A 25,565-nucleotide genomic window follows, 5' to 3' on the forward strand; every position below is an offset into this window, starting at 1 on the left:
TCAACAACAAAAATAACACGATGCAAAGTTGTAGTTTAACGTCGGAATTATTTAATGCACCAGTTATTAAACATTCTCAGTACATTTATGCATAAATTATACTGCAGAGGCTGGGTCACACAAGAAGGAATGTTTTTTTTTTTTTTTTTCGGAATGCAACCAATAGATTGACGTTAATGTACAAAGCATATAATATCTCTAAGTATAAAAGAGTCAAAAAAAAATACACTCCCAAAACGGAGTTTGTAAAATAAATCAATTGAAGTGTCTCTCAAGTGGCAGCAGAAGACTAGGAACATAAGAACACAAAAAGTTTAGATGACAGGATAGAAATTCAACAAACTGTAAAGTCTAAAGTGACCTTACCTTGAGTTTCTCAATCAATTTTTTGTTAAAGCCTCCCCCGAAGGCTCGCAACAATTTAGGCGTGGGCGGCTTTGGACCAAAAAGTGCCAGACCTTTCTTCTTTTCCTCTTCCACTTTAGCTGCTGCCGGACCCTTGGCCTTCATGAGTTTCCTATCCATAACAATAGATGAATGTACGCTTCACGTGACGGTATTATGACCAAAATCACCCCAGAATTGAGAATAACCTTGAAATATGTAATAGCGCAATAAGCCAAATCTTTGTCTCACCTTCCCTTTCGGGCCAGCACTTTCTGCGACTCTGGGTAGTGGACGAGAATATCAAACAAGTCTTTCTTCTCGAGGACGAAGAGATTTGCAAATCCGTAGGCTTTGACATTTGCTGTCCGTCTGTTCCCCCCATCTTTGGACGACTGCAGCAGACTGATAACACAAATACATATATGGATGTCATTTGAAATCCAATTTCTTTTCTTTAATTCTTTATATCGTGTACCAAACGGAGATATGAACCAAAACCGTTGATTTAGTTAACCGTTCTACTTTTAATATATACTCTACAAATGGTGAATTTATTTACGTGTGTATGAACAAGCGCACCAACCTAATCTCTCCAAACACGCAGCCGGCTTTAAGTGTAACAAAGACGATACTGTTATCCGGTCCTCCCACCACTTGCACTGCTCCACTCTTGATGATATACATTTCTTTACCAATGTCACCCTGCAAAAAAAAAGCAGCGGGTTTCACATTGGATAATTCCTCAAAATCCATCCCAAACATACTTTCTTGACAACAAAATCTCCAGGCAAATAGATGATAGACTTGAGTCTCAGTAACATATCCACCAACATCTGCTGGTCGCAGCCCTGCGAGAAAATATGCATCCTGAGTCAGAAATGCGACTAATTGCGTGTTTTACAAATACTTCCAGATGCATCCACCTTGAAGAGGTCGATCTTTTGAAAAGTGGTCAGGTTGATGTCCACAGCGATGGCGGTTCTCATCACCAACGGCATTTTATCGAGAAGCTCCGACTCATCTAGAGGCATCAGGAGGGAAGTTTAAGGTAATCATGGCTTTTTCTTTGTCTTTTTTTTTTTTTTTTTTGCATTTGTTAAAAAAATCTAATTTATTCATAAAAATGAAATCACTCCTACCTAGCATGCCCTGAGCATCCCATGTGTACGTATACCACGTGCGGACCCGGTTCTGGACCGAGGTGGGGATGCGGTTGGTGACCATGTAGGCCACGGTGCTGTCCATGGACGAGCGGAAGTAAGTCTGCCCTGCTGTGGCAGCACCAATGACATCTCTCATCTGAAGCAAAAAGAATCATTAGCAAGAAGAAAATACAGTATTTCTTCAAGTACATTTAGCTTTTTGAAACAGGGAACCATTGAGCAACATTTGAGTGATGGGGCTAACCGAATGTCACTTCTAAATGCGTTTGCCTTGTCTACCGCTACTCTATTGAGGTGAAGACGTGCACATTTGGAGAAGTTCTGTTCTATTGGGTGTCCACGATACAGAGAAAAATCCGGTTCTATTTTACCTGTCCGATCAAACTGGAGAACACAAAGACGCCCGTGAAAAAGTTTGTCATCTGAAACGTTATCTCAAAGACGGTGTGGGGTTCATTAAGACCCCCGATGTTGATCAGACTGCGGACAGCATAGTAGTAACAACGTAGGTACCTGGGGAGAATTTGCATGAATGAATACACAATTTATATCATGATGGTAATTAGAAAATAGATTTAAAAAAAAAAATCACAAGTATGATAGTTAACTAAATAAATAAATGAATAAATAAATAAATTTAATTTAATTTAGTGTAATTTTAAATAAATAAATAAATACATAAATTTAATTTAATTTAATTTAGTGTAATTTCAAATAAATACATAAATAAAAAAATAAATGTAATTTAATTTAGTGTAATTTTAAATAAATAAATAAATACATAAATTTAATTTAATTTAGTGTAATTTCAAATAAATAAATAAATAAATAAATAAATGTAATTTAATTTAGTGTAATTTTAAATAAATAAATTAATTAATTAATTTCATTTCATTTAGTGTAATTTTAAATAAATAAATAAATAAATAAATAAAATCAGTTCCCGCTTAGCTAAACTTGGATTTTCATTGGGGGGGTTGTGTGAAAATTACTCTTGGTGCACTTTTGCATTCCTTTGGTAAGGCATTAAAGGATGACTTCATGCTTTTCATCAGTAGAAACATTTTCCCCCATAAAATCTAAAAACTTTTTTTTTTTATAATATGGAACAAAATCCTGGAATTATTTAAAATGATTGAAGATAATCAAATATCAGCAATCGAAAAAGACAAAAGAAATAGCATGCAAAGCCTTCACCGAAAATATCAATTTAGGGCCCACCTTTATTTGGTCAAGTTGCTTCGTGCGGGCCACAACAAGACATAAAATTACAAGCAGTGTCAGAAATGTTCCAAGGCTGGTGTCACAAAAGATATTTCAAACCAAAGCTAATGACAACGACTTTTCCTCTTCAATGTGGGCCAGACGGTCAACCGGCACATCTAAAAAGAGATCCTGCGTCATTTGCTTTCTTCGGTGCGCGTTAAGTGGTGAGCGTTGGGACACTCATACCAGTCCTGGAACTTTTCTGACAGGCCTCAAACCAAAAACTTCAATAAATAATCTACCTGGCTAAGAATGATGGACATAAACAATGCCCCAAAAAGGTAATTTGTCATCTGAAACATCATTCCAAACATGGTGTCCGGAAAAGGCAACTCGGCGATCATCAGCAAGGATTTCTCCGCATAGAAGACGCAGGCGAGGTAACTGCAGCCATGGCAGCAAAAAGAACATACAATTCTGTAATCTGTCTGTCCTGATTCTTCTTTAGACTGACACACCAAAGACATAAAACAGATTTTAGAGCTGGTTGAAATGGAGAAATACTTACGCACTTCCCAGTCCAGAGTAGACCCACTTGGTTTTCCCAATGCCTTGGTAGTCTGAGGCTACGTAGTACAAGCAGGCGTTGATGTGGAGCATGAAGAGGAGATAGCCGATGGTGCGAATAACTCTAAAAGCACAGTTAAGAAAGTAAAGAGTAGTTTCTTTACATCTCGCCATCCATTTATCCACAAATCAAGGGTTGAGTTGCTGTCATCCAACTTACCTCCAGATGTAAGCCTTTGCCATGATACTTTCCAGGCGGTCGCTGAACTCGAAAAATGTATCGACCTTGGAATTGTTTTGTTTTTTCAAACGTCAACAGCCGCAGCAATTGAACAACGAAATAAAAAAAAATAAAAAAATAAATGAAATACTCACCTTCAGCAAGCGGTTGGCTCGGAAAATTGATTTGAATCCAAACTGGAAGTAGAGCAAGTCGAAGGGCAAGACTGACACTATGTCGGCCTTTTGATGTCAATAAGACGATAAGATGAGTTGAGCTTTCAATGGTCATTAAAAAAAATACAAATAGCCTAACATCCTTACCATAAATCTATCGGTTTCCCTGTAATTCTTCTTTGCCAGCTTTCCATCTTTCTGTGAAACAAAAAAAAATTGCATTTTAACAAGAACGTAGCATCTTCCCTCAGGTTGCGATAATGCGAACTTACGATGATATCTCCCGCGCTGACAAACTGCTTGCGGGACTGAAAGATGATGCTGTCTGTGAGGTAGATCAAGTCAGCCAGCAGGTCCATGGCGAACCAGTAAGGGATAGCCCAGTCCGAGTGGTAGGGGAAACAGAGACGGGCGGTGACGAACCAGGTGTTGTAGTTGAAGGCGAGAGTCACCACGCTCAACCAGGCAATGTAACGACGATCTACGGAGGCGGATAAAAGGAATTGAATCGAATAGCGACAAAGAGTCTTGACTCTTGTTTTGAACTTCACCTGTAAACGGATCGATAGTGTTTCCGATCACAGAGTCCATGCTGTCCTCAAAGGGCTTCAGAAAAACATCCACAGAAGTCCACATTTTCTCCTTCAAAACAACCTTCAAATTTTGCGTCTTCTCTTTCTCCTCCTTTGCCTCCAACTTCTTTTTCTCCTCCTCTTCCTTTTTCTTCTGTTCATTCTCTTTCTTTTTCTTCTCCTGCTCTTCCTTCTTCTTCTTCTCAGCCTCCTCCTTTTTGATCCGCTCCTCCTCCGCTAGCCTTCTCCTCTCCTCCATGACTTGAGCGTAGTGGTGTTTGTGCAACAGCGGTGCTGAAAGCACACACATTTTGAATCATCACTTTGCAAACTTTTATTCGATTTTTATGCTTCATAAAGTTGAAGCGGACTATTCAGATAGCCGGCGGTGTTTGTACTCACTGACAGGAGGTGTGATCTCTGGCGATGACGCATATTGGTCGGTCACTTTCTCCTTGTAGATGTCAAGTCTCTCTCTCATGCGCTTCACTATGGAGCGAAGCTGCTCATCTGAATGCGGGTTGATGACGACTGGCCGGGGGGGGGCGTCCTCTTTTCTGAGTCATGAAAATATTTTTTTCTTTTCACATTTCATTATGCATTATATAGTAAAACAACAACAGCGTGGTATTAACTTTTGATGAATTAATTCGCAGTCCATTCATGGGCTTAAACTACTAGGCATCACATCTTGGTGCTAATTATGTTTTCTTATTTATTTATTTATTTTTAAATGAACTTTTTCTCATGATTGGAAGACGCTGATAAAGGACCGAAATAAGATGAGCCTATGGCGCCCCCTAGTGGAATGGAATAGGACTCGGATGAAGTTCACGTTTGTGTGCTTAATTTAAATAAATGAAAATATAAAGCATTGTCGGAAAGGGATGTTTAATTTTTAATTTTTTTCCTCATATATTGAGTGTTTATTAGTGTTTTCCAAAGAGTTTTTTGTGGTTTGTAAAATTTCCTTTTTTTTTTTTTTTTTTAAATTCCGGACAGCCTGAGAGAGAGAGAGAGGGGGGCGGGGGCCTCCACCTGAGATGAATTTAGCTGTTAGGCAAACACAGAAGCGTTCAAATGGCACCAACCCACAGGTCACCGTATCTATGTCATCTAATTAAAACTGAACAACAGGTCCACTCATGTAGAGAAGTGTTTAAAAGTGCAAGGATCAGCTATATCGGTCTTTACCTGTCACCCAATGATTTATATTGCAGTGCCAGAAGCGACCGAGGTGAGCTTCTTAAATCACAAAAGCTGAAAAGCTTTTAATCTACTTTGGGTTCATCCTCTCATTAATATGCATGCTGCTCCAGGAGCATGGAAGATCTCACATGCTGCGTTCATCTCCGAGGGATTTCTCCCTCTCTCGCTGTCATCTTGCCCGGCAATCTGATTAATTAACTACACTCTGAGTGATTAATTAGATACTTTTTTTCTTCATCGATACAATGATAGGTTTTGGTATACTTTAGGCAACTGATAAGGGGAAAATAAAATATACAACAAATGCATCCCTGTTATTGCATTTTTTCAATATATTCCAAATTCTATTATATTTGAAATCAAATATTGGATTTTTTTTTTTAATTGGATCATGTGTTGATTACAGTACAATTTCAAGGATGAAGATTGTATTTTTTACCCATCTGGTTCAGTTTGATCAGGGTTCACTGTTGTTATTGGAGCCGGGGCTGGAGTTGGTGCTGGTGCTGGTGCTGGAGCCGGTGCCGGAGCCGGAGCTGGAGCCGGAGCCGCAGCCGGAACTGGAGCTAGGATTGATTTATTTGATTAATTTCTATTCCAACCAGTGCATTGGCTAAGACAGTAATAGTTATGTAAATGACCAATCAATGATGACTATCCTCAATGATGACCTTATCGTCTCAGCTTACTCGTGTCATAGAAACGTATTTTAAAATTCAGCTCGGGCTCTATTAAAACAAGTAGAAATTGCATTAATGATCATTTTGACACGATGCAAATCAAACAGGAGCGTTCCTCTCGTAAATGTATCATTTCATTTCAATGAAGAAGACTTACCCTGAGGTTTGCTCACATTTTCCTTTTCAGGAGATTTCTTGTCCTGTAATATATTATGTCCATATTAAAATACAGTTATTGGATTCTATTTCATTAGCTTTTGTGGTCTGCAATTCTTTCACAATTATTTATTTTTTTACCTTGTTTTCAGGTGCAGCTGGAGGTGGAGCAGGAGCCGGTGCTGCGTCTTGATTTGGGTGAGAAGCTCTGCTGGTGGCTGGAGGCTGCGGGCCACCAAGAATGCCCTTAAATTTATGAAACATACCTACGCATCTTAAGGTGCATCTGCCTTTCCGTCTGGGAATTGTGTTGATTTCCAAAGAGGTGGACGATCTCTCCGATGCTGCTTTCTTCTCTTTCGCTCTGAATGAGTTGGTTGCAGTGCTGTTGCTGCTTTTGGCATCACTAATTCTCTCGCCCCCGTCACCACCACAAGTGACATCTAAGCCCATCACCATCTCATACGAGATCCCAAGAGGATTATGGCTGACCACGAAAGCTCACACGAGCCACTCACATAAGAAAATGTGGACACGCATGGTGAAGTAGGTAAGATGTACCTTAATTGTGAAGGAGTCACAAATACATTTTCAATCTTATGACATACATTTTAAAAATTATTTACACACAATTATAATTGTCTTCCATCAAAATTGATGCATATTGTGGCTCATCTTAATTTTTTTAAACTGATTACTAGTACATTAGTGCAAAGGAGAACACAAGTACTCCGTTTACTATTCCTGGTTCCCACACTCAGTCGTGTAAATTATTAAATGTCTTGACTCTGGGGAAAAAAAAGGTACACAATGGGATACCACACAATCTTTTACCAGTTAATCACAGCTCTGTATTACATATTATGTACATATTAGAAAGAAAGACAACATCTGGTCAGGATGTGCCAAAGCAAATGAATTATTATGGATTTGATAAAATGATTGTGATAAAGATAACACACGTTTTTGGTTTACGTATGGGATTTGTGATGTGCTGTTTGATTCCAGTTGCGCTGTCCAGTGATGCAATGTTGTTCGACACGCAAAACCTACCAAATAAGCTTACACCCAACCTGTTTACTACAACTGGATGTCCTCCATCAGGAGTTAGCAAAGCCAACTTGGTTTGCAATTGAAATAGAAGAACATGACAAAGCATCAGAATGGTTTATGACTTTGCTTTATTGGTGGTGTGAATAAAGTGCTTGAATAAAACACGTGTCTTGTCTGCTTCAGAAACAAAACATTCATTCACAATGGCATAGCTATTTTTTCCCCTTTTGGGTGTCCCATGTGGAGGGGCGTCTGGTGGTACAAAAATATCAACACTAATAAGAATTCATTAGGTCCGTAGGCTAAAGTATCTGCAACATACAAATAAACATGGTGAAATGATATTTTATTACTATTGGGGACAAATTGCGGTAAAAAAAATGGGCTCGAGGTTCCAGTCGATGGGTTGGCTTTAATAGTCAGGGAGGGAAGGTGGAAAAGGTTTATTTCGTCTTTTGAAAATCAAAACAAATCAGGGATTTGACGCCCACACAAAAGAAAAGCGATCGACTAAGAAAACGATGCGCCTCTTGTTGCCATGGTTACAATGCACAAAGATCACTGATGCTTAGCATTCTGAAGAGCGTTTCATATTCAAACGCAGTCGTATTGTTGGTTACTGCGTCCTCATTAATATTTATAATAAAAGTATACAACACCCTGAACGGCTTCCTGCGCGTTGATTTCAAGTTTATAATTCACCGTAACGTCGATGCTAATTTCAGTTAGAAAGTCTGCCTTTTACGACACTCTCTTGTACATAAAAAATAATGACGTAATCAAATGCATTACAGGCAAAATATTCACGTTTCACTGCTGAAAATGGAAACATTAATAAAATATCCCTTTAACGATTCAAATGGAGACTAATTTTCAAAGTACATACATGCATAAAATACACCGTTTTTTTTTAAAGTAAAGAAACATTTTCAACTCACACAGATTTTTTTTTTTTGGGGGGGGTAGGGTAGCTCTAGCCACGTCTGACATTTGCAAAAAAAAAAACCGCACGAAAGTCGCTTCAATACTAAGCAAGTTCTGATATTTTGAAGTGTGTTTACGTCCGCGTCTAAATTGAGAAATTAGTGAAGTTCCCTTGAATCAGGTAAAGACTCTTTTCCGGTTTAAATTAACTTCTCGATTACACAAACTATCAAAATCTACCCCCCCTCTCATTTTTCATTCGTGCACCAAATCGTAAATTGGAAAACTAGTAATTTTATGTTTTTACATTTTTGTTTTTGGAAAGAATATAGACAACAGTATTTGTTTTTCTTTTACCTCCCTTTTGTTTTGAAAACAAAAGCAACAAGGGTTGACACGAACCGGAACTGAACCAAAATCATTACAGAACGGTTGCCTTCTTACCGTCTTCAGACGCTACAATATTGCCATCTTGTGGTCAGTTTACAAAATGCTGCAGCCAAGCTGTAGAATATATTTATATATATTTTGTTCAAGCTGCATGACACGCACAGAAAAACGTCCCTTGGATTTGTTTTGGATTCACGGGAGTTTTCGCCGACAGAATCCATTTTCAGGCTAAATTGTAAAAAAAACGATAACTACACGCGGGGAAAATTGTTGGCACGGAAGAATAGGAAGAAAAAGAAAAAAAGAAAGAAAAAGCAAGCAAGAAAAAATGCAATATATATATTTCATGTTAACAAAAAGTAACCGATATCAATACATGACCTTCCCGTTGTTCCCCAGGGAACATACTTTTATCAGCGAACTGCAATAAAGTGCAATTGTACATCTTCTGCGGTAGGTGGTGCAACTATCATTTTATTTTTTTCATTTCGAGTAAATTGTGTGCGTGAGTGTTTGTGTGTGTTTTTTTTTTCTTGCCTCATGCTGTGTATTTTTGTGAGCCACATGGTGCTGGGGTGTACCATGTGGATTCATGCCAAGCAGTCTAGAGTATGAACATTAGGGTGCTCTGAATGAGTGGCATGCTTGCTCCTGTCACAACACTCACTGCTGGAGCACACTCACTTAGCTCAGATCAGGTTGCATAGCATACAGCACTTTTCTCCTCTTCCACTTCGCAACTTCAGGATTGCAAACATGATGTTCACTGTGTTGAGGCATCACTCTGTCGTATGAAATGTTGCGATGCTTTCTTGTGCGTATGCTGTTAATTCATATCAAGTTAGCAGGGTCGTGCAAACGAGAAGCAGAGGAAGAACAAAAAAGGGGAGGGTACGATTGACAGCGAAAAGAAAAGAGAGGGGGAAGTAAAGGGAGAGAAACCAAAAAAAAGTAAAAAGAAATGAGCATAAATAGTCAAGGTGCACATGCAATGGAAGAAACGCAACAGAACAAAGACGAGAACATCACAAGCATCAAAGAAAGAAAAAAAACAAGCAAAACAAAACAAAGCAAAGAAGGGAAAAGGAAGAAAGTAATTAATGGCCCATCCGCACTTCATCTTTCGCTCACTTCTCGAGTTAGGAGAACAAAAGAAACAAAAGGAAGAAAGGCAAACATGAAAAAAAAATAATGGATGATGACATCAATGATGACACGTTGACGTGTGACGTCTGACTCCTTTTTCATTTCTCCCCGAATGTTAACAGCACAATTTTATTCTGCCTTTTTAATGGCGCCGCGTGAGCTGCACATTTTGGCACCAATCAGACGTTCCACGTTCAAGCTCGCCTGTCAGTATTAAGCTGCAGGTCCCCTCATTACGACACATTCCGTATGACAAAAGGTCAAACTGTTGGTGAAAAATCTTACAAGCTTGCTATATATAGTTCTGGAATTAGCTGCACCGGCACAGGCTGATGTGTTGAAATACACCTCTTGGTATTGAAGTTTTTTTTTTTTTAAGAGTAAAGTACTCAACTGAATTTACAGCGTATTAATACAGACATTAAGCAAACTGATGGGCGACTTAATGTTAAAATGCATTTAATTTTAAGTTTGGTGATAAAAAAAAAATAAATAGTGTCGACAGATTTAATTGTCCCTTGTTCTGCCTCCCCCTAAAAGCTCACCAAATTGTTTTGCAGCCATCAACATGCTTGCTTTGTTGCGATAACTAACATAAATTATATTTTGATGTTCCGAGTTAAACTACTGTTTTAGCCCTCCAAAAAAATATAAATTGTGCATTATTATAGTGTAGTTTTGAACAAAAAGTCAATGATAATAATTGGTCAAGTTACTGCAAAAAAATAATAATAATAAAGGAAAAGATTTCATAACAAAAACCTTCTTGTAATATCAATATTACTATTTACTACACGTCAATTTGAAATTTTGTTGCACACTTGAGAAAGAATCATGGAAGTTATGCCACATAATCCGCTTTTGTGGACCGCAACTCATGATGTGGCGGGGCCAGATCTGGCCCCCGGGCCTTGAGTTTGACACCTGTGCTCCACTGTGTCTCAATTTCAAACCCAAGCAGGCGATGCAGACTGCCCCCCACCCTCCCCCTACCTACCTTGGGTTATGTTTAAGGTTTCGTCCCTGCAGGGAGTTTTTCTTTGCCTCGGGCACCAAGTTTGTTTCTTGACCTGCTCAATGTGTTCAAGTGCTTTGACATGAACTTATGTTGTCAAATGGCGCATTATAAACAAAAGTGACTTGAGTCGACCTCTTACATTAAAAACTGCCATTATCCATCAATGGGAGGTAAAAAAAAATATATATATTTTAATACTGGAAAAGGGAGATGAATTCACAACTCCAATGTGTTATTTTCCATCAATGCAAATAAACTCACGTCTGTCGTTATGTGAACAAGAGGAAGCGGGTGAAGGTCAATGGAAGGTGTGTCCTTCATCTTGGCTTGTGCAGCCCTCAACAGATGGAGACATTGATCATTTCTCGCCTGCATTCTGGCCTCAGGCTGCTTCTGCTCTGAATAAGAACTCGAGAAGCCTTTGTCTTTATATCTCGGCCGCGGAAGCCAGTTGAGTATTCTGTCATGCCTCTACAAGTGTGTGTGTGTGTATTTGTGTAGAATGTAGGACAGTCATTAATCGTGTCTGGATACTGTGCATGGAGTGAATAACTTGAATGAATATTGGAGCACTGCTTTTTGATGCTAAGTGGTGTTTTGAAAGAAACATTATGTTGCATAGACAAGCCTCACAGTAGCGCTTGGATTAAAGGTTGGAGCAAATTACAAGCCTTTTGGTTAACAAGTCTGCAAGTCTTTGATGGAACATACAAAAAGATGCTTTTTGGGTTATATTTTTTTTGTCCATGAGAATTTAGCAGAATGTTATTCAAAACAGTAAACTACAGTGAATTTTGTGACATGTATTTTTTTATTTTTTTAAATACTCATGAAACTCACTGAGATGCCCTTGGAAAAAGAGTTCAGATACCAAGCTATCTTTTATTTTTGTCAGCCTTAATCATTTAAATATATACCGGTTCACTTCAATCAAAGACTCTCTGGGCGCTGCCGCTATAGTCACACTTAAGTAAATAAAAAGAACATACTGTCCATAGACACTGTTTTTATTTATTTATTTAATTTTTATATATATATATATATATATATATATATATATATATATATATATATATATCTTTATTTTTTTAAATGAATTAACATTTTTAAAATAAATATATTATTTTATATTTATTATTATTAATTGCTACAAGCCACATGGAGCTGTCAAACTTTAAAGCTGCATTGCGGTGAAACTCTAATTGTATTTCACTACCAGCCAAGTAAAAAAAAAAAAAAAATGGATCTTTGACGTCTTTCGCTGTCAATGGCAATAAATGACTTAATGCGCATATAATTGGTGTCGAATTTGCCGCTGACCTTATTTAACATCCAAGTACAGTGGGGACATTTGCACCTTTTTCACTTTCAGAGCGACGGGGGAGCAAATCGCGCGGACACGCACGCTTCCTGTGCCCCGTTTCCGTGGAAGCTCTGACTGCATGCCAAACAAGAAACGCCCACTTTGTCCAGCTCGTCATCATCCTGCTGGGATGCGACACCTGCCCTTGAAAATGGATTTGGGACTGCCTTATCCGAATGGACAATGGTGAATGATTTCCTTACTATAGCCTTACGATACATGCTCGTTTTTTTTTTTGTTTTTTTTTAAAGCCTTACAATACATGGTTGTTTTTTTTTTTTTTTTTTTTTTTTAAACCTAACTATACATGCTTGTTTTATTTTTTTTTTAAAGCCTTACTATACATGGTGATTTTTTTTTTTAAACCTAACTATACATGCTTGTTTTATTTTTTTTTTAAAGCCTTACAATACATGTTTTTTTTTTGTTTTTTTTTTAAACCTAACTATACATGCTTGTTTTATTTTTTTTTAAAGCCTTACAATACATGTTTTTTTTTTTGTTTTTTTTTTAAACCTAACTATACATGCTTGTTTTATTTTTTTTTAAAGCCTTACTATACATGGTCGTTTTTTTTTGTTTTTTTTAAACCTTGCTGTACATGGTGTTTTTTTTTTAAAAGCCTTACACTACATGTTTTTTTTTTTTTTTTTTTTAAACCTAACTATACATGCTTGTTTTATTTTTTTTTAAAGCCTTACTATACATGGTCGTTTTTTTTTGTTTTTTTTAAACCTTGCTGTACATGGTGTTTTTTTTTTAAAAGCCTTACACTACATGTTTTTTTTTTTTTTTTTTTTAAACCTAACTATACATCCTTGTTTTATTTTTTTTTTAAAGCCTTACTATACATGGTCGTTTTTTTTTTGTTTTTTTTAAACCTTGCTGTACATGGTGTTTTTTTTTTAAAGCCTTACAATACATGTTTTTTTTTTTTTTAAAAACTAACTATGCATGCTTGTTTTATTTTTTTTAAAGCCTTACTATACATGGTCGTTTTATTTTTTTAGAGCCTTACAATACATGTTTTTTTTTCTTTTTTAAACCTAACTATACATGCTTGTTTTATTTTATTTTTTAAAGCCTGACTATACATGGTCGTTTTTTTTTTGTTTTTGTAAACCTCGCTATACATGATGTTTTTTTTTGTTTTTTTAAAGCCTTGCTATACATGCTCGTTTTTTGTTTTTTTAAACCTTACAATACATTATTGTTTTTTTCCCCAAAAAAGCCTTTCGATACGTGGTCACCCCCCGCCCCCCTCCAAAAAAGCCTTATTATACATGGTCATTTTTTTTTTTATTTTTTTAAGAAAAAGCCTTACTATAAATTTTTTTTTAAAGACAATTGTGAGGGGGCTTTATTTGATTTTTATCTGAAAGCTGGGAAAAATGATCTATTCACAAAATTGTCTGCAAGCTTGTCCTGGTACTGGCCAGACATTCAACAGTTATTTCCAGGAATTGTTGTACTCGTCATGAGGGAAGCACACATTCCCGGTCAAGAAAGTCCAGCTATTCCGAAGTAATGATCTTTCCACAGACATCATTGTAACTGTCACATCCAGCATAAGCGCGAGTAGCTTTGTCCCCTCTGGTACAATTTGGATCAAATTCTTTCCAGGCAAAGAGATGAGAAGCATCCCCAGGAGTTCTGCTATACAGTCCGATGAGATCACCTTTATTCGGACAAAAGTCAAAGAACACGCTTGCTAGCTAGTCATCGAACAAAAACAGCACCAATGTGGACCTGAGTGCTTTCATAATCCCACTTGAGTGTGGCTGAGGGCCAGCCAGAGGAGGCTGCACAGTGTGGAGGCAGAATCTGATGCCGAGTTCGATATTTGGCAGAGTCAAATTCGGAGTACCAATTATGAAACAATGTATTTTTTTTTGGCCTCTTCACGCTTACAACAGAATAACAGTCAGAATTTTCCGTTCATGCGCTCAGAATTGTCGTGACATTCAGGAGCTGAAGCATCAATGTATTTATTAGCAGCTACTACTGGAATCAATCGATAGGCACCATCATGTTCAAGTGGATTTGAAAATGTGATCCCTTGGATGCTCTGGCTTCTTGTCCGTAGTACGCTAAATCACACTACGAGGTTCATTAATGAGCAGATGCTCCAATGAAATAATTTCATATACGACATGTGATTCTGTTTATCGTCATAGCTAAACTGATTGGCTCCAAATGGGAGTAGAACGCACAACTCCCTCCAGAGTTTCAGATTTCTCAATAAACTTCCCTGGGTTTTCCCAGAAACCGGAGCCCTTACTTGGCTGAAGCGTATTTTCGTATTTCGTAAATATACAATGAGGAGTGGACAGAACTCCGGGTGGGACTGACACCTTGCGTCATGTGAAAACGATTTAATCGTCCGTCTCCCTGATTGACGAAACAAACCAAAGAGCTGCAACATATTTTCATGGCCTGAATTCCATATTGCGCGGAAAGTGATTACCAAATTCCGCAAATATTGGGCGCCACTCTCATAGATAACATAAGAAAAAAAATCTCTCACCCACACAATCAAACAAATCAAAGCTTCTTCTTGCAAAGGGGTGGGCACTAACACTTTTTCTCTTCCCATCCTCCGGAAGGAAGGACACATCTGACTGTCACGCCAGACATACTGTGTACAATATATTATTTACTGTAAAAAACTATTTTGGCTTTCTGGGTTAGAGAGTCATTTGAGGACTCTGCGGAAGGCCAAAGGAGCTGGTAGCTCATTCATTACAAATGCATTAACTCCTCACTGCACAATTGCCTATGGAGTGCCTTCAGTCTGCAAATGAAACACGGAGGAGACTTGAGAGCTCCCCGGGGCATCAAAAATTACACCGTGCATCTTAGATCCGTTTTTTGAAACCAAGATTTAAAAAATAAATAAATAATCATTTTTACATATAGCTCAATGTTGGTGAGTGAGTCTCATAGTTGTATGAAACATGGTATATTATTTTTGTAAATTTAACCACACTATACCAATATGTATCTTATTAAGAAACTAACGATTAAACATATTAATTGCATGAAGAAAATTTCAATTTTTCAATTTTTTTTTTTTGCTAACAAAATAAGGAGCCGGAGCACTGCCGGCATCTCTGTAAGCACAGGTGCTCTTGAAAGGGTTAAATATTCATCAGCAAAGCGGTCGGAAAGAATTCTAGGCCCGGGCACTCAGTTGGTTGCTATAAATGCGAAAAGCTTTTATTTATAGGGCTCAAAAAATAAAAATAAAAAACTCCGTGTATCGGGAAAAAGGTCTTCATCGGTGTGTTTGTAGGACGTAATTATATGATAACATTTATGCTTTATTTTGTCGTGACGTTATGTTGCTTTGGCAAGTCGTCACTGCAAATGAGAATTTCTTCTTCTTTGTCGGATAAATACTGGTTCAATTTAATAAAGGAATAAATAAATATCCTGTCAGAGCGCAGGCACTTCATGCTCCATAAAAATAAAAGACGCAATTTCTTCAGCTGCCGTTTAAGAGACTCCAAATTGCACACGTGAGCGGAAGGACAGTCAACATTTTAAAAGCTAAGCCATGCGTTGACGTTATTCAACGGTGCTTCATTTATTTTATTTTTTTTTTTGCGCCCGTGCTGACCTAATCCCTATCGGAATTCATTCCTACCTGCACCTTGAGGAAAAACGTTGCAAAGTTTCTCTGGTTTTTACGACGGATTTTGTTTCTGCCCGCGTTTGTGCTGCACGAGTCAACGCATCAGTTAAAGCTAACATCAGACTTAAATCATTTAAGGACTGTGGAGGACAGTGCCCCCCCCCTCTTGAAACCTTTCCTTCCCTTTAGTCCACACAATGCATTATCTGGTGACAGACTCGTCCCGGGCCGTGCTCCGCCGTCCGTGATGGATGGCCCTTCCCACTCCGCCGAGGCCTCCGTGATTGGCTTGCGCTGATAAAGCTCTAAATGGCTTCAGTCGGACTTTCATTGCAGCATAATCCCCCAAAGACACAGCCGGGCAACCACGTCTGACATACACTTGGCGGTGGTGGAATTTCAATTCCAGTCGCAAGCCATTTTCTCCGGTGCTGACTTCTGACCTAAAGAACGAGGTTGCAACATTTTGGGGAATGATTTCTGTGCGCTGCAACTGCTGACGTGCAGATTAGCAAACAATGTGGGGCTAACCGACTTGAGCCTCTGATGTCGCTCGCAAGGCCACGCCTCTTAAAGGCACACACACATTATGTTAGTTGTTTTTTTTAGAGTGGAGTACGATTAAATAAATACACGGAGAACGAGACACTTTAGTTAATTGATGTCGGGGTGGCTTTTCTGTGGCTTTTTTTCACCGCTAGGGGGCGCTCTATAGTTCAGAAAATATACTAAATAAATCTCAATTTTTTTTTTCTCTTGGGTCTGTTCTGTTTGAATTAGCAAAGTTGTTGCCGTGTTCAAAGGGACTGTTTTAACAATCTGTTTAGATACCTTTATTTGCATTCACAGTACAAAATCGGTCTGTACACGCAATAAACAACTAATTTTATTTTCAACATAGAAAACTGCGGCTTATAGACTGGTGCGGCTTGTATATGGTTTTTTATTATTATTATTATTTTTTTGTTTTATTTTATTTATTTATTTATTTTTTTAAAGAGATGCTTCAGCTGATATACGTGTGCGCCTTATAATTAATTTACAAACAAGGGGTAGAATTGAATACGGTTCATCTTTTATTTTAGTTTTTGGGCCGTTCTTCCAATCCAAAATATTTCTGAAGAAAAATGGAGCGGAGCAATGGCAATAACAGAATTTAAGGAGGGTTAGCAGAGAAGTTGAGTCCATCATTTCTACAATAAACGTCGCCAGGGTGGAAAGGCCTTTGTGCTGTTATCACACAATAACTTTTAGTGAGGTTCACCATTTTTTTTTCACTTTAATCCATTTTTTGTCACACTTCAAATTTATCAAATGCAGCAACTGGAATGGCTACAGAGTGGCTTGTCGGAGTCTTTCATGTGAGCGCGCTTGAGGAGCAGGATGTGTGGAGGTGGAACCAGCGACACTGGGATTATTAAGGATGACAGATTGATTGTGACTGGGCAACAGATTAGCCACACCTACACAGCCCGTTGAGGAGATCAAAATGTTTTCTGACAACCATGTTACCGACACGATTTGCCTTTAGACATGACGGACTTGGAGAATCCAGACGGTTCTCCACTGAGCTGGAATTCAGAAGAACGTACTATCTCCCTGTCCTTCGATTATGCGCCCACTTTCTCTCACACACACACACACACACATACACGCGCGCGACATACAGTACATGCACTCGCTGCACCCAACAAATTAATCTGCTCCACTGCTTACACGATTCGCTTTTCTGTTTGCTCAGCTCCTTAGTGTTCGTGTGTGTGTGTGTTTTTGAGACTATGCGTCCGCCAACCAAAAATCATTGACACTGCAGAATAATTTAAGTCCTCTCTTTTCACACAGAGATAAACTTTTCCCACCAGATAATTACAAATATATGCTCGGTTCAGTGGGATTCGTTATTGGTATTATCGCCGGGAAAGCAAATGACAAATATTGTGGCTGCTGAGAATTGTAGTTAATACCTGATTTTGTTCAACATGACTTTGCTCTGGTAAAAGCAGGAGTCCGCGATGACATGGTGACAGGCTGCCAAGCAAATCTGAAAAAAAAAAAAAAAAAAAAAAGTCTGATTATTGCTACAGCAGCTTTTTAGTTACTTTTCATTCTTTTGGATTCATTAATATTATTGGGAAAAATGCATTTTATGGACTGCTGGGTTGAAAGGGAAGTCTTTAACTCTTTTCTCCTCCAATTTTAAACTCAAGTGCAACAGCTTTTGTATTCATTGGGTTCAAGATCAGATCAACACTGACATCTTTTGATATTTCCGATTGTATTCCAACGGAGAGTTTAGATTTTAGTGCCTCAGACGGCCTCGTTTCTAGTTTCCACATGCCTGTCATTCAAACACGCAAAAAGGAACACATACACTTGCCATCTATTATTCATTCTATTTACCAAAGCCATTTGAATGCATCAAGCAAGTAACTGGGCGGTTGTTTTTTTTTTTTTGTGTCCATCAGTTTTAGCTGCAGGGATGCAAAGCAAACAGAAAACCCGCCTGCATGCTCAGGTCTGGACGCGGGTTCCATGCGCATACAGTTATGTAAAACCGTACACAACTACACTTGATCTGAATAAGCTGTTTAAAAAAAAAAAAAAGAGGATAAACCTTTTCAAAATGTCTTTGATCCAGTTATGTAGTCATAATTTTTACTGTATGGCCACCTTGCTGAATGCATATCATCAGTCCAAAATTGTGATCACTTGTAAAATTGGCATAATTAAATATATGTTAGAGCTCCATTTTTATTGATATGAAAAGATATTGTGTTTATTACTGCAGATATATTGTGTTGTATAATTGTATGGCATTCTACACCATTAGTAAACTAAAGTAGCCCAATAAAAAATATTAGTAATTAATATTATTTTGATAATGTCAATCGAAACGGAGATATATTGTTTTTTTTAATATACATTTATTGTATTGGATGATACCTAACGTAAGTGCGCTAGAGTAGAAATGTGACATTTAGATAGAATCTTCAGTGCATTTTAGGTGCTTTATTTAATCTATGCAAATTCACATTAAAAAAAAAACAAACAAATGCTGCAGGCTGCCTCGAATTGCACGTCAAAAGTCATTTTTGAAACTGAAAAAAAAAAAAAAAACATTCTTGCCGTCGTAAATGTTTTTAGATGAGAGAAAGAAATGGCAACCTCGAATGTCATTTTCTGACAAGAGATTATACTTTACATGAATAATTGCTAAATTTGCGTGACTGAACAGAAAAGAGAATACGTTTGAAATAATGGTTTTTACGCATTGAGATGAAGGTCATGTTATTAAATCCCCCCCCCCCCCCCCCGGTGATGATGTTTAGTCACAAAGTAGCCGCATTATGACTCACTCCTTGCTCATCTCCTCAGTGGATGCGGCTGGAGGGTTGCAGCCCTGACAGTCTGCCGAACGCCAAATGAAGTGTTAAAGCCACAATGACACCCAAATCAGATGCTTAATTTAAAATATAAAAGTCTAATATTTTGACCTGCGCAATTAAAAAAAAAAAAAAAAAAAAATCATACTGCACTTTGGAGTGGTGATGTGATCTTATTGGTGCCATTGACAACGCACCGAAATATATTTTTTCCAGGAAAATGAGCATTACAGATGCTTCGAAGAAATAATATACAACAGGACTAAAAACAACCGTCGACCTTGTGTAACCTTCACGCTTGAAATGTATTGCAACTAACTTCCTTTGTGGAGCCAAACAGAGAAAAAAAAATGAAATTGGAAAGATCCTGAGATGGATGAATAGAGGGTGTGATAACAAGCAGACAAGGAGGACGTTGAATTTGGGCCTTATCTGCACCTGAAGCTGACAGGTGACTGACACCGCTGCTGCCCGCACACACACACACACACACGGACACACACGCCGAGTGAACGATGGCACTAACTCCATTTTAATGGTCCTCTCTCATTTGTTTGCGGCTCTTCAACCATGAAGGAAAAAGTACTGCGTGTGTGCGTTTAATGACATGTTTCACCCGACGATGACCCCTCGCGGCACAAAATAAACGACATGCATCCTTCCTTTCGGACGTGCAAAGCTCATCTGGACTTGTGATTCTGCAGGTGCAGTGTTCACACTTACACCAAGGTCAGCAAAGATGAGTGCATGAATTAGTAAGTAAAGCGATAGATTAGATGCCATGAAGAGTGTCACCTTGAAACGACACGATTGAAAAAGCAATTGCTACTTAAGTTAAGATAGCTAGAGGTGGACTCCACTTTTTTTGGTCATATCCGCCATATTTCATGTGGCAGGGAACCATAAACTAATGCAACATGCCAGTCAGAATTGCGTTTCAATTACAAAAAATAAAATAAAATCCTTTGATTGACTGGATTTATCGAGCAAACAGAATTGTAAAAAAAGAATAAATAAATAAATAAATAAAACGTAAATTTTTTTTTTTTATTTATTTTTTTAGTTAGAACTGGACAAAATAATTTATATTCCGGTTATATCGCAGAGGTGTTTACTTTCTGTGTGTGTTTTTTTTTTTTTTTTTCTAGTTCCGGTAATATTTTGACTGTGTCGTCTCAGTATTATTGTTTTCTTGGCTTTGTGTGTGATCTTTATACCACCGGCAGATCTCAACTGTAAATAAAAATGGATCTTTGACGTCTTAAGCCGTCAATGGCAGTAAATGAGTTAATTTTGTCGTACCTCAATCTCCCCTTTTGCGTAACAACAGGACATGCTGATAAATGTGAAAAAATTTCATATTTTTGTCGTATCAAATGCTCTCATCTTTAAAATATTTCGGCAAGCGCACACCTAAAATGTTTACTCATGCAATTAATATTCTAAAGGGGAAACTGGAACATGGTCGAGAGCCATTCGGACATGCTCACTTCAACGATGTGCCATATCAATATTATAAAGGCATAACATTGTCAGCTTTTAACTCATTCACGACCAGCCTAGTAAAAAAAATGGATTTTGACGTATTTATCCGTCAATGGTATTTGAATCTTTTCGTCGTTGTACTTTCCAGCAATCTGAATGACCTGTGGCACCTGTCACAGGTCTTCTTGGCACTACACTTTAATTTCCCTTATGTGTGGTGTCTGCCACTTTGTTAATTTATCAAAAAGAAAAAATGAAATTAAGAAAGCAAACTGGGGGGTTGAAACTAGCAACTTTTCCATTGCAAGCTTACACAGCAACTCCACTGTGAGTCATGCGGTCCCTTAAGGACGGATCGATTCGTATTGTATAGGAACATCGCTAATCAATTCACCACGTCTCCGAGCTGCCTTAATCCTGCGATTCCAGGCGTTTTTTTTGCCATTCTTCATCATTCCTTTCAATGGGGCGGGAACGCTCGGTGCCATGGCAGCAGGCTGATGCCTACAGGGTAACTCGGCTTACAATCCACTACGTATTGTGTGTGGCTGCAGTAGCATTCCGAATCGCTCACAGTGAGCTATCAGCGGGTGAACAGCCGAGTGGATACACTGATGGAACGTGATACCTCCTCTGGGAATGAATTAATTTCCTCCTCGAGCCTGCGCGTCGTTGGCATCTGGCATCATCTGAGGATTCTCAGCTGTCCTTTCTTCTCCTCACATGCAACAGGACACTTCACAATATGGAGCCACTAAAGCGCTATTAGTCTCATTATGCTCAATAAAGGGTCAGAGATGGCACATGGAGTGTTATTTGCCCTCCACTTAGGAAAGTCAAATCATGTGATTTAATTTGATCCCATACTGGACAATTAAAAGAAAAATGCTTGACAATGATTTATAATGTAATTGTTTCCATATTTAGTTTCTTTTCAAATAATTCAAATATTGCGATCAGTTCAATAAAAGGATCACAGTATTTCAGATGTTTGTCAATGTGAATGTGAGGAGGCTCCTGTGCATGGTTGTCCACCTTAAATGTGTAAAAATGTCAATAAAATATAAAATAATAATACTATATAATATAATATATAATATATAATATATAATATATAATATATAATATATAATATATAATATATAATATATAATATAATATATAATTTCTAATATAATATATAATATAATATAATATATAATATATAATATATAATATATAATATAATATATAATATATAATATAATATATAATATATAATATATAATATATAATATAATATAATATAATATAATATAATATAATATAATATAATATATAATATATAATATATAATATAATATAATATAATATAATATAATATAATATAATATAATAATAAATATATAATAATGTCTGAAGAGGGAATTATTTAAACATATTCTATAAACGGAGAATAGGTTTGGGTTGGTTGCATTTCTTCAGGAGAAAAAAATTGTCAAGTTGATGAAAGACTCAGTGCCTAAATTGATGCCCACCAACATGTAAGTGTCGCATAAAATTATGTACTGGTTTTATAAGATCCACATAGACTATGACACATCCAAATAGCAACTGCTAGTTTTAATCTGGAAAATAAAACCAAGCGGAAAAAGTAAAAAAAACTAACACAGAAGCAAAACTGCTACCAGGGACATAGCAAAAAAAGTGATCCAGAATCTCAAGATTCATTTATTCCGAGCTCCCATGTTGCGGCTTGATTGCTTTTTCCACCGTCAAGGTCGACTGTCTTCAATTCGAAAGCTGCGCCGCAGACTTTTGGTCATCTTTTTGGCATGATATGAGTGTACGTTGAAGGGTTCAAAATGCAAACAGTTAACACTTTAACATGGAGCTCATCAAAAAATTCATGAGCTGTAACACCATTTTGCAGAATTCAAGAGAAGCAAAGACTGGGTGCTTTGGGATTTGCAAAATTTGCAAATAAATGGAATCTTTTTTTTTTTTTTTACTATAGGATTTAAAGATGTGGAAATGTTGACGTTTATAGTGTGAATTTAAGGGGATTTAAATAAGTACAAAATTGCTAAAAAAAAATAAGGTGTAAATAGAGTATGAGGTCATGCCACAAATGGCAAACGTCATCGTAATTAACTAGATGGCAAGTGGCGCCTCCATGGAGAAAAAAAAAAAATCACTGATTAACTGTCTTGCAAAAACAGGAAACTTGGTCAAGCGTTTGCAAAATTAATAAAAATATATAAATAAAAATATAATAAATAAAAAATATATTTATATATAAATGGTAAATTTGCATGCAATAATCCCTGAAAAAAAAATTGCCGTACGGTTGCACGAGCAGAGCTATAACATGCTCTGCACAACTTGAGCTCAGTCGAGATGAAGCATCTCGCTGGGACGTTTTTACAGTGTGAATGATGTGCGAAGTGTAGCCAAAGAGGAGCAGGCGGCACCAACGCAAAACTGTTGAGCAGGATTTAAGCACTGGGCTCAACCTGCCAGCAGAGTTCTTGTCATTTCCATGCTTGGATTATTATTCCGCTATATTTTCAAAGTGTCATGCATAATACCAAAACAAAATATGCACGTGAGGCGCAGGTATTATTTGTGTCCACTAGGGGTCACAATCCTCACTTTCTACACTGTAGTATTGGTGTTTTTGAATGCGTGTCATTTAAATTTTTTTGGGCTCTGCGTGTTGCGTTGTGACCATCGGCAGTAGTCGACGCTCTCTTGAAATCATCGCGGTAGCTCGGTAATCAAGCCCACGCCAACGCTTACATCATCAGTCGCATTTGTTTTCAGTTGTGGGCGCACCTCGGCTGTCATGGAAAAGCTTGCGGGGCCCACGTGGCGATGGGTGTGGATGGCTTGGTGAGCGGATAAAATAGAATGGAGATTTAAGTACAGTAAGTCATCATGAGCAATAAAGAAGACCAACTCAGTCGTGGGACGTCAACCTTACTCGTTGCACGAGGTGGGGGAGAGGATGATGGTCGTGAAAAGCTAACCTGACATCTTGTATAATGATGATGTTCATTAGAACGCAATTAATCAAAACAGTCCAGTTCCCTCCGTATTGAATTGTATATTCAAGTCCCCCACCTGTCAGTCATTAAAGTGATTTGTGTGTACGTGCAAGGCTGCCTAATTATTAGTGCGTCTAATGAGTGCACAGCATGCATGCTAAGATTGCAATCTGAAGCCGCTGCTGCTCGGCTGTTTGTATTCATAAACATAATGCGCATTGATCCCTTTTATTTATTTCCACAGACAATCATTGCGGCTCCGTGGCCCGTCTTCAATTCGCTCCATGATGGGTTATCTGTTTCCGATTGTTTTAATCCAAACTACGTGCTCAACAGATGGCTAAGGTAACAGCACCGCATCGACGTATGCTAATTTTGTGTATGTGATATATAAATATATAAAGATATATAAATGAGTTGATAATGTGATGTTGTGATGTGTTGCAAGTGGTTACATTAAAAAGAAGAAATGTAAACATTCCAAGCCTTGTATTCATTTGGAAGCGGATGTGACACTTGCGAGCTAGCTAGCTAGCTAGCTAAACATTCACATTGTTGATTGCATCATCTGTTTATTTTAGCTAGCTACACATGATCATTTTCATAATCATTTCGTTTTAGTTATTTCCGAAATACAGAACTGTATCTTAATGGTTACGGACAAAGAAGTATTTTTTTTTTTTTCATTTCAGCTCTACAGGAAGTTCAAAGCGTCTTCTTGCAGAACTCACAGATGCCTTGAAACATCCCTTGCCAAACCCAAATTGGCTGTTAAGTGACGCGGATCCCACAACTGACAACAACTTCGGACCTTCCTAAAATTGGTTCGATGACACAAAATCCCGTCTATTAAAATCTGCTTCACTGAGTTCTTTGACCATATAGAGCGAAAGTAATTGTCCGTTTTTAAAGCAGTTGACCTATTGACCAATGCCGTGATTTGAGATTTGCCCCCCCCCCCCAAGCTTCCGAAAGGGTAAATAAATCCACTTTAATCATCATCACTGAAAAAAAGCCTTTTCTCTTTTCTCCGAATCAGTTTATTTTAACGACGTTTTTAAAAGCAACACAAGAACTTCGTTTGGTACTGCTTAAATACATATTAAAAACAACGACATTTTAACACCTTCAATAAACTCTAACAAAGTGTTTATCCCTTATCTTTATATGAGACTGTCCAGTACGAGGGAACACGGTTGGGTTTTTAGCAGTGCTTTGCCTCCAGATAAAATCTGGTAATTACGGCTCGAGTCGTCACTTTGATGCAGAGGTGGGAAATGGTCCAATCAGCAGAGATGGTAGATGAAAGGCAGATATTAGTCAAAGGCAAACGTGAGGCAGTTTGCATCATACCGCAGCCCGTTTCTGTGCCTCGTCACATGAAAGCCGTTAATCTCAATGAAAATCTTTTTCTTTCAACAATAATGCGAGGAGAATGTGTTCTTTTGACTTTGGCAAATAAAACAAGGCAGGAGAAGCCTTTCTTGCAGGGGAGGGACGTTATCCTAATAATACATTTCTTAGAACTAATTAAATTGTGAATGACCATGGAAAATTATGGAAATAGTAAGAGTCTCTCCCAATCTCATGCTGTCACCTTTAAGTGGAAAAAGGACATTATTAGCTTTAACGAGGGGTGCAGAGCATGCTTTTTAAAAATTTTTATTATTATTTTTTTTTAATTTAATAAAAAAAAAATTTTTTTTTAATTTTTTTCCCTTTTCTTCATCTGAGCGGCACGGCCCAAAATGGCCCGCAACCCGGTGGTTGGGGACCACTGGTCTAGCTAGTTACAGATTCA

The 25,565-nt window shown here is 37.7% G+C and overlaps 1 protein-coding gene across 1 annotated transcript; it reads right to left on the bottom strand.

Annotated features, from left to right (window-relative positions):
• Positions 1-28: 28 nt before the first annotated feature.
• Positions 29-11,242, bottom strand: LOC148318327 (cyclic nucleotide-gated channel beta-3-like). The gene is made up of 22 exons (XM_088283582.1): positions 11,129-11,242; positions 10,847-10,919; positions 7,592-7,700; positions 6,607-6,823; positions 6,478-6,561; positions 6,338-6,380; positions 5,940-6,066; positions 4,694-4,848; positions 4,271-4,585; positions 3,992-4,200; positions 3,867-3,917; positions 3,699-3,785; positions 3,544-3,608; positions 3,325-3,447; positions 3,059-3,200; positions 1,527-1,686; positions 1,311-1,408; positions 1,152-1,235; positions 971-1,089; positions 637-789; positions 367-517; positions 29-289 (listed from the first exon to the last, which is right to left on the bottom strand). Exons 1-22 carry the CDS (start codon positions 11,240-11,242, stop codon positions 272-274), a joined length of 2,697 nt encoding a protein of 898 aa, XP_088139708.1. The 3' UTR covers positions 29-271.
• Positions 11,243-25,565: the final 14,323 nt, after the last annotated feature.

Source organism: Idiotropiscis lumnitzeri, chromosome 19 (assembly GCF_059441095.1).
Source record: "Idiotropiscis lumnitzeri isolate Australia: NSW breed Sydney's pygmy pipehorse chromosome 19, RoL_Ilum_1.0, whole genome shotgun sequence".
Lineage (NCBI taxonomy): Eukaryota > Metazoa > Chordata > Actinopteri > Syngnathiformes > Syngnathidae > Idiotropiscis > Idiotropiscis lumnitzeri.